This window comes from Tupaia chinensis, unplaced genomic scaffold (assembly GCF_000334495.1).
Source record: "Tupaia chinensis unplaced genomic scaffold, TupChi_1.0 Scaffold000063_1, whole genome shotgun sequence".
NCBI lineage: Eukaryota > Metazoa > Chordata > Mammalia > Scandentia > Tupaiidae > Tupaia > Tupaia belangeri.
The window spans coordinates 360,061-373,148 of record NW_006159521.1 but is presented as its reverse complement, the minus strand read 5'-3'; the positions used below and the strand labels follow the sequence as shown (position 1 = coordinate 373,148).

The 13,088-nt window shown below is 48.6% G+C and overlaps 1 protein-coding gene across 1 annotated transcript in view; it reads left to right on the top strand.

The window, feature by feature from the left end:
* Positions 1-789: 789 nt before the first annotated feature.
* The window catches only part of SLC51B (SLC51 subunit beta), a 14,209-nt gene continuing 1,910 nt past the window's right edge, over positions 790-13,088 (top strand). The window contains exons 1-3 of the mRNA XM_006141721.3: positions 790-1,278; positions 10,240-10,444; positions 11,426-11,516. Of these exons, the coding sequence (XP_006141783.1) occupies positions 10,348-10,444; positions 11,426-11,516 (188 nt within the window). The 5' untranslated portion in view covers positions 790-1,278; positions 10,240-10,347. The remainder of the gene's footprint in view (positions 1,279-10,239; positions 10,445-11,425; positions 11,517-13,088) is intronic.

Sequence of the window (13,088 nt, the reverse complement as noted above, 5' to 3'; positions counted from 1 at the left end):
GGTCTTACTGGGTGGTCATGCCTCTAAACTTTTTTTCCTTTTTGCCAGAGGGCACATACACTCACCAAAGATAGATGAAGCAGGAGAGGGTGAAGGTGAGGGTGAGGGTGAGGATGAGGGAGAGGGAGAAGGAGATGGAGAGAGCACCCCCAATGGGGCATGGTCATGCCACAATCCCCTCTCCATTTCTCCATCCGGTTGGGATTTGGGCTATGTACAATCCCAGAGGGGCCAGGATTTGAACACTTGGTCATGTAGGATCTAGCTGCCTTCCCCACCAGGCCACACAGCCAGCTCGAATGAATGCATTTCACCATGATGAGGAGCTGGAGTCTCACCAGCCCCCAGGAGCCCTGCGGTCTCCTTTCCTCGTCACCATGCTGTCACCCACACTCTGGACTATTGCTTAACTCAGAGTAAGTTGGACCTGACCCGGCCTTGCTCCACCCGTTTCCGTATTTGTGAACAGGGTACCAGCTCCCCGCTGAGACAGCAACAGCTGCTGCAGATGCAAGGAGTCTGGGTTGGGGGCAAAGCCCACAGACTATTAGACTCGGAAGGGGCGGGCCTAGTGGGGGAGTACCTCATACCTGCTTCCCCTACCTTTGGCCTGCGCTGCCTCCTGCTCTCTAGGCCCTACCTTCGGGCTGCCCTGCCTCCTGCTCTCTAGGTCACGGTGCCCACACAGCCACACCCAATCCTACCCTCCAAAGGTCCCGTTTTATAGCTCCTTGGGAGGAATCCACGTAATGCCATGACCTCGAGGAACTACGGCTACAAGAGGGCTGGCCTTGGTTCCCTGCTCTGTGGTTAAATATTGAAAACTGAAGGCCGGAGGGAGGCATTCCACACATCCCCCCACAGTGAGGGAACCCACAGACAGACGGCAGCTTCTCTGCAGTTCGTTCCCTGGGGCTGACAAGGAAATCTGGACATTTTCTCTTTTCCCGAGGTGAACACCTAAGAAGGAAACACTGAGCTCCTGGTTCTTTTGGATTGTGAAAGTCGGGTGGAATTCACTTGCCCTCTGAGGCCACTCGTTCGAGAGGTCAGTCACCCTGGAGTGGCTGAGAAGGCTCCAACTAGGGTGGTGCTAAGGGCAGAGCTCCCAGCTCTGACGGTCCCTGCAGGCAATGTCCCTGGGGTGACAGCTGTGCTGCCTGGGGGAGCTCAGGCCAAAGACCATCCTGTGCTCCCAGGAAGAGAAGAAAGAGGAAGACGTGAACCAGTGCTGCTCCCATCGCAGATCAGGGCAGGCCGCAGGGACCCAGCATCCGGGTGAGTGTCCTAGACCTGCCGTCGGATGGGTGGCCCGGGATTTTTGGAGGAATCACAGCCTAACAGCAGTTGGTAAAGCCCGGTTTAAAATGCAGGGATCTCCCAGAGAGGCCTATGGGAACGTGACTAAATACAACAGGATGTCCGGGATGGAATTCTGGAACAGGAAAAAGGGCAATGGGAAAACGAGTGAAATCCAAGTAAAGCGTGACATTTAATCATTTTTAAAAATGGGACCAGCAGTTAGCGTAATGGCTATGTCGCTGGGCTCCCACATAGTTGACCGCGGTTCAAGTCCCAGATCCAGTGGCTTAAAATTCATGCCGGGTGCATGTGCATGCATGCCCAGGATCCTGAGAGGAGAATGGAGAAGCGATTTCGGTGTGGCCACCTCCCTAGTGGGTGATTTCTCACTTTCTGTCTCTATGTCTCTCTGTCTGTCTGGCGAGCGCACGTGCCCTATAGCGAAAACCTCTCCAAAATAAAAGAAGAAACAATGGGACCAGCAGTTAGCATAATGGCTATGTTGCTGGACTCCCATGTAGTTGACCATGGTTCGAGTCGTGGACCCGGTTGCTTAATCTCACACTGGGTGTGTGTGCGTGCGTGCCCAAGATCCCAAGAGGAGAAAGGAGGAGAAGGGATTGTAGCGTGGTCATCCCCCCTGGGGGTTTTCTCGCTTTCTGTCTCTCTGTCTCTCTCTGTCTCTCTGGTGAGCACATGCGCCCTATAGCAAAAACCTCTCCCCCCCCCCAATTTTTTTTTTAATGACAATGTGATGCTCACTCTAAAAGCAAACGGGATAGGATTGGCAGGTGGTGTGGTGGTTGGGGCACTGGACTCCCATGTGGTCGATCGTGGTTTGAGTCCTGGACCCAGAGGCTTAAAATTCATTCTGGCACATATGCATGCATGCCCAAAAATCCCAAGAGGAGAATGGAGGAGAAGGGCTTGCCATATGGCCATTCCCCCTGGGGGGTGATTTCTCATTTCTGTCTCTCTGTCTCTCCCTTTCTCTCTGGTGAGTGCACATGCACTATAGTAAAAAATCTCTCTCTAAAAAAGAGAAAAGAATAATATTTAATAAAATACTTTTAAAAAAGCAAAGTGGATAAGCTTGCTGATAGAAATAGGTCCTTTGTGTCTGTCATCTTACATGGTTGGGCAAGGCTCACTCTGGGTTCTTGTCTTCATCTTGCCATTTTGCTTTTTTTGTTGATTGGTCTTTTTTTAAAAAAAAAAAACTGTTTATTTCATTTTATTTATTTATTTTTTAAAAATTTAAGAAATATTTAACTTTATTTATTTATTTTAATTTGACCAGAAAGGGACAGAGCAAGAGAGAGAAAGAGAGAGAGAGAGAGAGAGAGATTGAGAAAGCAAGCTGCCAAGTCTGGGACATGAATCACAGTCAGCCACGTGGGATTTCAGTGCCATTAATCATCATGCCACCTGCCAGCCCCCCTCATTATATTTATTATCTTTTTTTCTTTCTTTCTTTCTTTTTGTTTAATTTGACCAGAGTGAGACAGAGAGAGAGAAAACAGGAAAGTGAGAAAGCAAGCTGCCAGGTCCAAGACTCGAACTGTGGTTGGCCATGTGGGAGCCGGGCGCCTTAACCACCACACCACCTGCTGGCCCAATTGGTCTGTTTATTATAAAAATAATATACATATTTGAGAACACCCACTCCACTGTGGACATTGGCCTAAATGCATCTTGTACACTTACTAGTTCCATTAATTAAATATTCAAAGTTGGTATTATTGCCTCAAAAGATATAAATACAATATATACATACATTTTTAAATACATGCAAATAGGGCTGGCAGGTGGCGTGGTGGTTAGGGACGTTAGACTCCCACGTGGCCCACCATAGTTCGAGTCCCACACCTGGCAGCTTCCTTTCTGACTTTGTCTCTCTCTTGCTCACTCTCTCTCCCTCACTCTTTTCCTCTCTGGTCAAATCAAAATAAATAAATAAAATTAAATTTAAAAAATTTAAATAAATAAATACATGCTGGGACCAGCAGTTAGCGTAATGGCTATGTCACTGGACTCCCATGTAGTCGACCATGGTACGAGTCCTGGACCCAGTGACTTACACTCAACACCGGGCGCGTGTACGTGCGTGCCCAAGATCCCGAGAGGAGAATGGAGGAGAAGGGATTGTGGCATGGCCATCCCCCCTGGGGGGTGATTTCTCGCTTTCTGTCTCTGTCTCTCTCTGTCTTTCTGGTGAGCACATGTGCCCTATAGCAAAAACCTCTCCAAATAAATAAATAAATATATGCAAATATACGAAATACACATGTTAAAAATGTAATTATGTGTATTGTTTTCATGAAGATAATGTGTATTCATAAGAAATCTATATAATACAAAAGGGTTCAAAGGCCTATCCATTCCCTAAGGGAGAAAGGGTTTGGGATCTCGATCTCCACGCTCTTTTCTCTGTGGTGGTGTCTGCATATGGCCGACATTGCTAGTTAATTCAGGCACACCTACATCTGAGAGCGGGCAGAATGTCGCAACCCCTGGGCAGTGTTTTGGGCAGTTAGTTGGAGCTGGACACGGGATCACACCTGTCGACCACCCCTGGAACTGTGTCTTTCCATTACTCGATACATACACAGTCATGAGCCGCATCTGGTGGGTAATGGGATGTGTGCTCACACTGACTGGGCCAGGGACTCCAACTCCTGTCACTGGGTGGGATCTGGTTTCTCTCTCTTTCTCTTTTTTCTTTTAAAATGTTTATTTATGGTAAGAGTAGATGCGCATACAGGTAAGAGTGCAAGGAAGACCAGTACTCTTCACGGGATCTGGTCGTGTTGTGATCCTTCCTACCAGTCCTTCAGCCCTTAGGATTCTGGGCACTTGCATATGTATCTGGTGTGTTTCAGCCCAACCAGGCCAGGGATTCACACCTTGGTGGCCATGTGGGATCCAGCTTTCTTGAGCAGTGCATTAACTACCACAGAGCCAGCCACTGTGTGCCCTTTCAAAAAATATTATTGCTCTTTTGGGGAACCAGCAGTTAGCGTAATGGCTATGTTGCTGGACTCGCACGTAGTCGACCGCGGTTCTCGTCCTGGACCCAGTGGCTTAAAACTCATGCCGGGCGTGTGTCTGTGCATGCCCAAGATCCTGAGAGGAGAATGGAGGAGAAGGGATTGCGGCGTGACCATCCCCCCTGGGGGGTGATTTCTCGCTTTCTGTCTCTCTCTGTCTGTCTGGCGAGTGCATGCGCCCTATAGCAAAAACCTCTCCAAAAAAAAAAAAAAATTATTGCTCTTTTTAAAAAAAAAATCTGCCACACGGCATGTGTGCTGGAGAGAGAGAGAGGAAAGATGGAAAGTAAGAAATCACCCCTCATCAGGATGGCCGCTGCAATCCTGTCTCCTCCATTTCTCCCTCCTTTCAGAATTTTGGGCACACACACATATGTGCCCCATATGTTTTTCAAGCCACCGGCTCTGGGAATGCATGGTCGGCCATGTGGAAGCCAGCTGCCTTAACCACCAAGCCACTGATTGGTCCAATTACTGATCTTATACCTGGCAACCTTGATGTTGGTTTTATTAGTCCTAATGGTTTGTTTTTCTTAGAAAATGTTCTTGTAATCTGCAAATGACTAATTTTATTATCTCCTTCTTATCAATTCTTTTTAAAAAATTTTTTTGTCTTAGAGTGGAGACAGACACACTGAGAGGGAAAGTGAGAAATCACCCACAGGGAGGTGGCCACGCTGCAATCCCTTCTTCTCCTGGGATCATGGGCACACACGCGCACACACACCCAGCATGATTTTCAAGCCACCGGGTCTGGGACTCCAACCGCGGTCTACCATGTGGGAGCCCAGTGACATAACCACTACACCATATGCTGGTCACTTTCCTATCAATTCTTTTTTTAAAAAATTATTTGTTTAATTTTATTTATTCATTTACTTATTTTAATTTGACCAGAGAGAGACACACAGAAAGTGGGAAAGCAAGCCTCCCGGTCCAGGACTCAAACCATGGTCAGCCATGTGGGAGTGTCCAGTGCCTTAACGACCATGACACCTGCTGGTCCCTCAATTCTTACACTTCATTTTCTCTTCTCACAGCACTTACCAAGACCTCTAGGACTGGATTAAATCATAACAATCAAATGTAGTCAGCAAATTGTTTCATCACTTATCTTAAGGGGAATATAATATCTAAGGTTACTCCATTTAACATAATGTTTGCTGTGCGTGTTTTTTTCTAAGTAACTATTTATTATTTATTTATTCATTCATTGATTTTTAATTTGACCAGAGAGAGACAGAGGGTGAGAGTGAGAGAGAGAGGAAGTGAGAAAGCAAGCCACCAGGTCCAGGACTCGAACCCCAGTTGGCCATGTGAGAGTGTCCAGTGCCTTAACCACCACGCCACCTGCTGGTCCCAGCTGTGAGATTTTTAAAAATTATTATTTTTTTTTAGTTTTATTTATTTATTCATTTATTTTAATTTGATGAGAGAGAGAGGCATGAGAAAGCAAGCCACCAGGTCCAGGACTAGAACCATGGTCTGCCATGTGGGAGTGTCTAAGTGCCTTAACCTCCATGCCATCTGCTGGTCCCAAGATTTTTTAAATTATTATTGTGGTAAAATTCACATAACAAAATTTACCATCTAGCCATTTTTTAAAGGTTTTTAAAATTCTTTTTATTTGTTATTTTTATTTTTAAATTGGCTATAGCGCATGTGTGCTCACCAGAGACAGACCGAGAGAGAGGGAGAAGGAAAGTGAGAAAGCAAGGTGTCAGATCCAGGACTCCAACCACAGCAGGCCAGGTGGGAGTCTAGCACCTTCACCAAGAGTATGCCCAGCATGCCCCTTCTTGCTCATGGTCTGGGGTGGCTGAGGGTGGGCATGGTTCATGTCATGGGACTCTGCTGGGGGTGCTGTCTATCTTTCTCTTGCTCATGGCAGAAGTGAATGGAGTTTTTTTTTTTTTTTTTTTTTTTTTTTTTTTTTTTTTAATAAGAGGGGGCAGGAGATGTGTAGTCTACCGCGGTTCGCATCCCGGACCTGGTGGCTTAAAATTCATGCCAGGCACGCACTCATGCATGCCTAAGATCCCAGGAGGAGAAAGGATTGTGGCATGGCCATCCCCCCTGGGGGGTGATTTCTCGCTTTCTGTCTCTCTGGTGAGCACGCAAGCCCCATAGCAAAAATCTCTCCAAAACAAAACAAAAAAAGAAAATCACCCTGGATGCCCTGCACATGCGTGCCCAAGATCCCAGGAGGAGAAAGGATTGTGGCATGGCCATCCCCACTGGGGGCTGATTTTTCTTTCTCCCTCTCACCATCTCTGCCTCTCTCCAGTGAGTGCACATGCCCTAAGGCAGAAACCTCTAAAAAAAGGTAATAATACAGTTAAAGTCACCTAAATCTGGGCTTCAGTTTTGGAGAGAGGTCTTACACCATCATTTCTCACCCCCCACCCCGCCCCCAGAGAGATTTTTGCTTTAGGGCATGTGCACTCACCAGAGACAGAGAGAGAGACAGAAAGCGAAAAACCACCCCCCAGGGGGGATGGCCACACTCTAATCCGTTCTCCTCCACTGGGATTTCAGGCATGCACACACACGTGCCAGGCATGAGTTTTAAGCCGTCAGGTCCCGAACTTGAACCACGGTCAACAACATGGGAGTCCAGCAACGTAACCATTATGCCATCTGCTGGTCTCTTGGACTATCATTTCAACTTCTTCATTATTTATTAGGCTCCAAGTTTCTTCCTTACAGAATTTTGGTATTTTATATATATATATTTTTAGAAATCTACCCATTTCATCTAGGTTGCCAAGTTTATAAGTATATATTCAAGACACAATCCTTTTTGTTTTTAAATCTCTGGTGTCACTTTATTTACTTGCATCTTCTTTCTTTGTCTTGATCCATCTTATCTGGATCGATCTTATTGTTCAGAGATTCATCTTACTAATTTTTTTCTTTCTTTCTAAAAAATTATTTAACTTTATTTATTCATTCATTTATTTTTAATTTGACCAGAGAAAGAAAGAGCAAGAAGGTGAGAAAGCAAGCTACCAGGTATGGGACTTGAACTGTGGTCAGCCATGTGGGAGTGTCCAGCACCTTAACCACCACGTCACCTGCTGGTCCCCTTATTAATATTTTTTAAAACTGGCTTTTGGTTCTGTTCATCTTCTCCATTTCCCCCTCTGCTTCATTGATTCCTGCCTCCATCTGTGTTACTCTCTCTCTTGCTCAGAGGACCCAGTGATCCAGATGGGAGAAATCTGCCCAGCTAACAGGAGGCAGAGTCAGGTGGGAGCCAGCTCCCTGGCTTTCAGACCAAGGTTCCGTGTCCTACAGCCCTCACACCAGGAGCCCCAACCAGGCAGCAGGGCGAAACCTTGGCCCTGGCAAGTCTGGCTTTGATAGCCACAAGCTGAGGCCAGCAGATGGTGTAGTGGTTACATTGGAGGACTCCCACTTGGCCAATTGCAGTTCAAGTCCCGGACCTGGTGGCTTGAAAATCACTCAGGGAACATGTGCGTTTGTGCCCACGATCCTGGGAGGAAAATGGGGGAGGGGGAATTGCAGTGTGGCAGTCCCCCCTTGGGAGGAGTGATTTCTCACTTTCCCTCTGTCTGTCTGTCTCCCTGATGAGCACATGTGTCCTATGGAAAAAAAAAAAAAAGACAATAGCCACAAGCCTCTGTGAAATGCAGCTAGTAGGAAATGAGATATGGAAAAAGTATAACATTTACACCTAATGTTTAAGACTTGTACCAAAAAATGTAAAATATCTCAATGATTTTCATATTAATTACATGCTGAGGTCTCTTGGCTACACAGGTTTACATAAAATAGATCAAAATGAATTTCACTTTTTTTCTTTTTTTAATATAGACACTAGAAGGCCAGTCTGGTGGCCTGGTGGTTAAGGGAACTGGATCCCACATAGCTGGCCCACATGGGTGACTGCAGTTCAAACTCTGGGCAGTTCAAATACATAGGCCTTGTGTGCCCTGAATCCCCAGGTGGAGAGATGGAGGCGAAGGGACTGTGGTGCCGCCACGGCCCATGGGGGTGCTTTCTCCCTCCTTTTCACTCTCTCCCTGGTGGGCACACCTGCTCTCTAGCAATTAAAAATATATACCAGAGGGAACCAGCAGTTAGCGTAATGACCATGTCACTGGACTCCCACGTAGTCGACCGCGGTTTGGGTCCTGAACCTGGTGGCTTAAACTCACGCTGGGCGCGTGTGCGTGCGTGCCCAAGATCCCGAGAGGAGAATGGAGGAGAAGGGATTGTGGTGTGGCCATCCCCCCTGGGGGGTGATTTCTCGCTTTCTGTCTCTCTGTCTCTCTCTGTCTATCTGGCAAGTGCACGCGCCCTATAGTGAAAAATCTCTCAAAAAAAAAAAAAAAACCCAGAAAATGTTATATGAAGTAGTATTGTAGTAGTACATGAATACATCAAAATTTGTGACCGTTTTGAGATAGACTGGTATTTGGTAAACACAGCTTAACTTGCTTTGTTTTGTAGGCATAGAAACAGAGTCAAATTAAGGGAGCAATTTACCTGGTGAGTGTGGGCTCAGGTTCTGGCCCTTCAAAATGATCATAAACCGACACTTACAACTTGCCCACAAGAAGTTCTCCAGGATGCCCAGCTGGGGTGACTCCTACATTGTGGCTGGCAGTTCAAGTCCCAGACCTAGCAACTTATTTTCCTCACTTTCTCTTTCTAGAATTAAAAATAATAATAAGTAAAAATTAAGTTTGTAATCCCCCCCTTTTTTTTTGGAGAGGTTTTTGCTATAGGGCACATGTGCTCACCAGAAAGACAGAGAGAGACAGAAAGCAAGAAACCCCCTCCCCGGGGGGGGGGGTGGCCACGCCACAATCCCTTCTCCATTCTCCTCTCGGGATCTTGGGCACGCACACACATGTGCCTGGTGAGAGTTTAAGTCACCGGACCTGGGACTCAAAACACGGTTGAATACATGTGAGTCCAGCAACGTAGCCATTATACCATCTACTGGTCCCAGTTTGTAATTCTTTAAAAGATAAATAACAACAAATAAAATTAAAAATAAATAGGGGCTGGCAGGTGGCATGGTGGTTAAGGGCACTGGACTCCCACATGGCCAAGTGTTGTTCAAGTCCGGGACCTGGCATCTTGCTTTCTCACTCTCCCTTTTTCTCTCTTTGTCTCTCTCTGGTCAAAATAAAATAAAGTAAATAAATAAATAAAGTTAAATAAAAAATTATTTTAAAAAATTAAAAGTAAATAATTCTTTTTTTTTTTTTTTTTGAGAGATTTTCGCTATAGACTACGTGGGAGTCCAGTGACATAGCCATTACGCTAACTGCTGGTTCCCAATAATTCTTTTTTTTAAAGAGGTTTTTACCTTAGGGCATGCGTGCTTGCCAGAGAGACAGAGACAGTGAGCAGGAAAGTGAGAAATTACTTCCCAGTGGGAATAGCCATGCCACAATCCCTTCTCCTCTGTTCTCCTCCTGGGATCTTGGGCACACACGCACATGCACCCAGTGTGTTTCAAGCCACTGGGTCTGGGACTCAAACCATAGTCAGCCATACGGAAGTTCAGCAACATAACCACTATGCTGTCTGCTGGCTCCCCAAATAAATAATTCTTAAAAGAAAACAAACAAAAAAAAGAAGTGGGGTGTAAGTGGTTGGCTGGCTGGAAGCCCGCAAGTTCTCTGCAGGGGTCCTGCTGCCCTCAGTGGCTCCGTCCTTCTCACTCTGAGACCCATGCTCCTCACCCATGTGTGATGAGTTTCAGTGAAGATTTGAGTCACTCTCACTCCAAAGTCTCGTCCTCTTTTGATCTCATAACTTTGGGACAAAAGAGAGCTGGGCTTAGGCACAGGAAGAGGTCACACTGGGGTGGGACAACCAGTCATGCTTTCTGCTTGGTTCCCAGGGGTCTACAGGACTTGTGTACTCAGGGCCAGAACCTAGGAGGCCAGGAGGCTGCAGGGGCCAAGGGGCCGAAGGACTTCCTCGCCAGAACACCAAGCAGCAGCAGGACATGGACCATAGCAAGGAGGCTGCTGGAGCCCCAGTGGGCACTGCGGCGCCCCAGGAGCTGCTGGAAGAAATGGTTTGGTTTTTCCGTGTTGAAGATGGTATGTAGCAGGGGATGGGTTTGGGGATCAGGTTGGGGTTCTCCTCAGCACAGAACAGAATCTGACTGAAATCCCTGAAGCCTGCCTCCTCCTCCAGGCGGGCGGCACATCTCCAAGTCTGAAAAGTCTCACTGCCCAAGGGATCTGGCCCTCTCTTGTCTTCGGGAGTGGCCACCCACCGGCGGTGTGATTTACTCAGACACTCTATCATCACAACCGTTTACCAAGTTCCCCCTGTGCACCAGGCCCTGTCCACACCCCGTGACAAGAGCGACAACACAACCCTGTCCTCGTGCAGCGCGTCCTGGTGGAGGAGAGGAGGCAAACAGGACGAGCGACTAGAGCGCGTGGTGTACTGGGGAGACTAAGGGCGGAGAACGGGACAGGCAGGGTGCAGCGAGGGGAGGTGACCCGGTGGAGGAAGGCCTCCCTGAGAAGGTGATGTTCGAAGGCAGGGTGGTGACTTGCAGAAGTGAAGGAGTTGGCCATGCAGATTCTGTGGCGGGGGCCATTCCTGGAGGAGGGAACAGGCAGTATGCAAGCCCAGGGGCTGGATCTGGCCTCAGTTCCATGCAGTGTGGACATCCTGAGTATCCACATTCACATGAGCTGCTTTATGTGTGAGCTGTGGGCAGTGTTAAGTCCAGCCTCGCGGCCAGTCCTTCCTCCCCACGCCCTCCTTCCTTCTTTCCTTTGTAGTCCCTGGCAAATTAGAAGACTGAGAAGGTATCTTGGTCCCCCTCTCCTCATGCTCCCCACTCATCCAGTGGCAGCGCTGTCTCCCCAGTACTGGGCTTCTCCAGGACAGAGATGGTGTCTCTCCTAGACCTGTTAGACTGGAGATCCCCCAGGGCAAGGGGCTCAGCTCTGCCTTCATTAAAGTCTCCACAGTAGGGACCTCTGATGCTGTGAGCCGGACTATTAGCGGGGCTGTAGGGTGTCGGCCTCGCCTCAAGGCCATGTCCCGTGTGTTCCTCCCAGCATCTCCCTGGAATTACTCCATCCTGGCCCTGGCGGCTGTCGTGTTCGTGATAAGTGTCGTCCTCCTGGGAAGGGACATCCAGACAAACAGGTGAGGAGCTGGTCTGGGTGGTCCCTGGTTACAGGCCCTGCCTTCCCAGAGGGAAGCCAATGGAGGGGTCAGTTAGGGACCTTGGAGGACAACAAAATGCAGCCTTTGGGGTCATTGGAGAACCCAAAGCTGTTAAAAAACCAGCACCTGTCTCTGTTTATCACCCCCCTGGCCCTGGCCAGCAAGCAGGCATGGCCACCGTAAGTGTAATCATTAAAAAGGCGGCCTTGGGGCCAGCAGGTGCCGTAGTGGTTACGTCGCTGGACTACCACATGGCCGACCACAGTTCAAGTCCCGGACCCTGTGGCTTCAAACACACGCCGGGGGCATGTGTGTGCGTTCCCAAGATCCCGAGAGGAGAATGGAGAAGGGACTACAGTGTGGCTGTCCCCCGGGGGGTGATTTTTCCCTTTCTCCTTCTCTCTGGTGAGCGTGTGCACCCTATAGCAAAGATCTCTCTCATAAAAAAAGAAAAGGTGGGATCAGCAGTTAGTGTAATGGCTATGTCTCTGGACTCCCACGTGGTCGACCGCGGTTCACGTCCCGGACCCAGTGGCTTAAATTCACGCTGGGTGCGTGTGCATGTGTGCCCAAGATCCCGAGAGGAGAATGGAGGAGAAGGGAGCGGCATGACCATCCCCCTTGGGGGTGATTTCTCGCTTTCTGTCTCTCTGTCTCTCTCGTCTGGCGAGCACACGCGCCCTATAGCAAAAACCTCTCCAAAAAAAGAAAAAAGAAAAAAAAAAAAAAAACGAAAGAAAGAAAAGGTGACCTTGGACCAGCTCCATGGCTTGGTGGTTGAGGCATCTGGGTCCCACATGGGTGACAGCTGAGTACCAGATCCGGCAGCTGAGAACCACGCCAGCTGTGTGTGCGAGCAGGCCTGAAACCCTGAGGGGAGGGAGACATGAAGAACGGGCTGTGGTGTGACCGTGCCTCATAGGAAGTGCTTTCTCCTCTCCCCACCCCTCTCTCTGGTGCATGCACTTGTTTGCTGGCAAAAAACTAAAATGAAAACAAAAACACAAAACACAAAGTCCCGTCACCTCGTCACCCTGTCAGGAAGCATCCCCTTCAGCAAGAGCAACTCAGACACACGCCGGCTGTCCATGCAGCAGTGGACACTGACCTCCTAAGGCCCACGCAGATGCGCCGGGCAGTCAGCGCGTACCATGGCCAGGGCCCTCTGCAGTGGCCCGGAAGTATAGGGGCGCCCTGAGTCAAACCCTTCCAGAGAGGCCAGCTGTGCGGCAGTTACTGGAAGGAATGTCAGGGTAGTGCTGTGGGGAGTGGAGCAGGACCAGAACACAGCGGGGTTTTAGAAACACGACTGGTTTGGGGACCAGCAGTTGGCATAATAGCTATGTTGCTGGACTCCCATGTAGCCGACCGCGGTTTGAGTCCCAGACCTGGTGGTTTAAACTCACGCCGGGCGCATGTGCGTGTGTGCCCAAGATCCCAACAGGAGAATGGTGAAGGGATTGCGGCGTGGCCATCTCCCCGGGAGGTGATTTCTCGCTTTCTGTCTCTCTGTCTCTCTCTGTCTTTCTGGCGAGTGCACACGCCCTATAG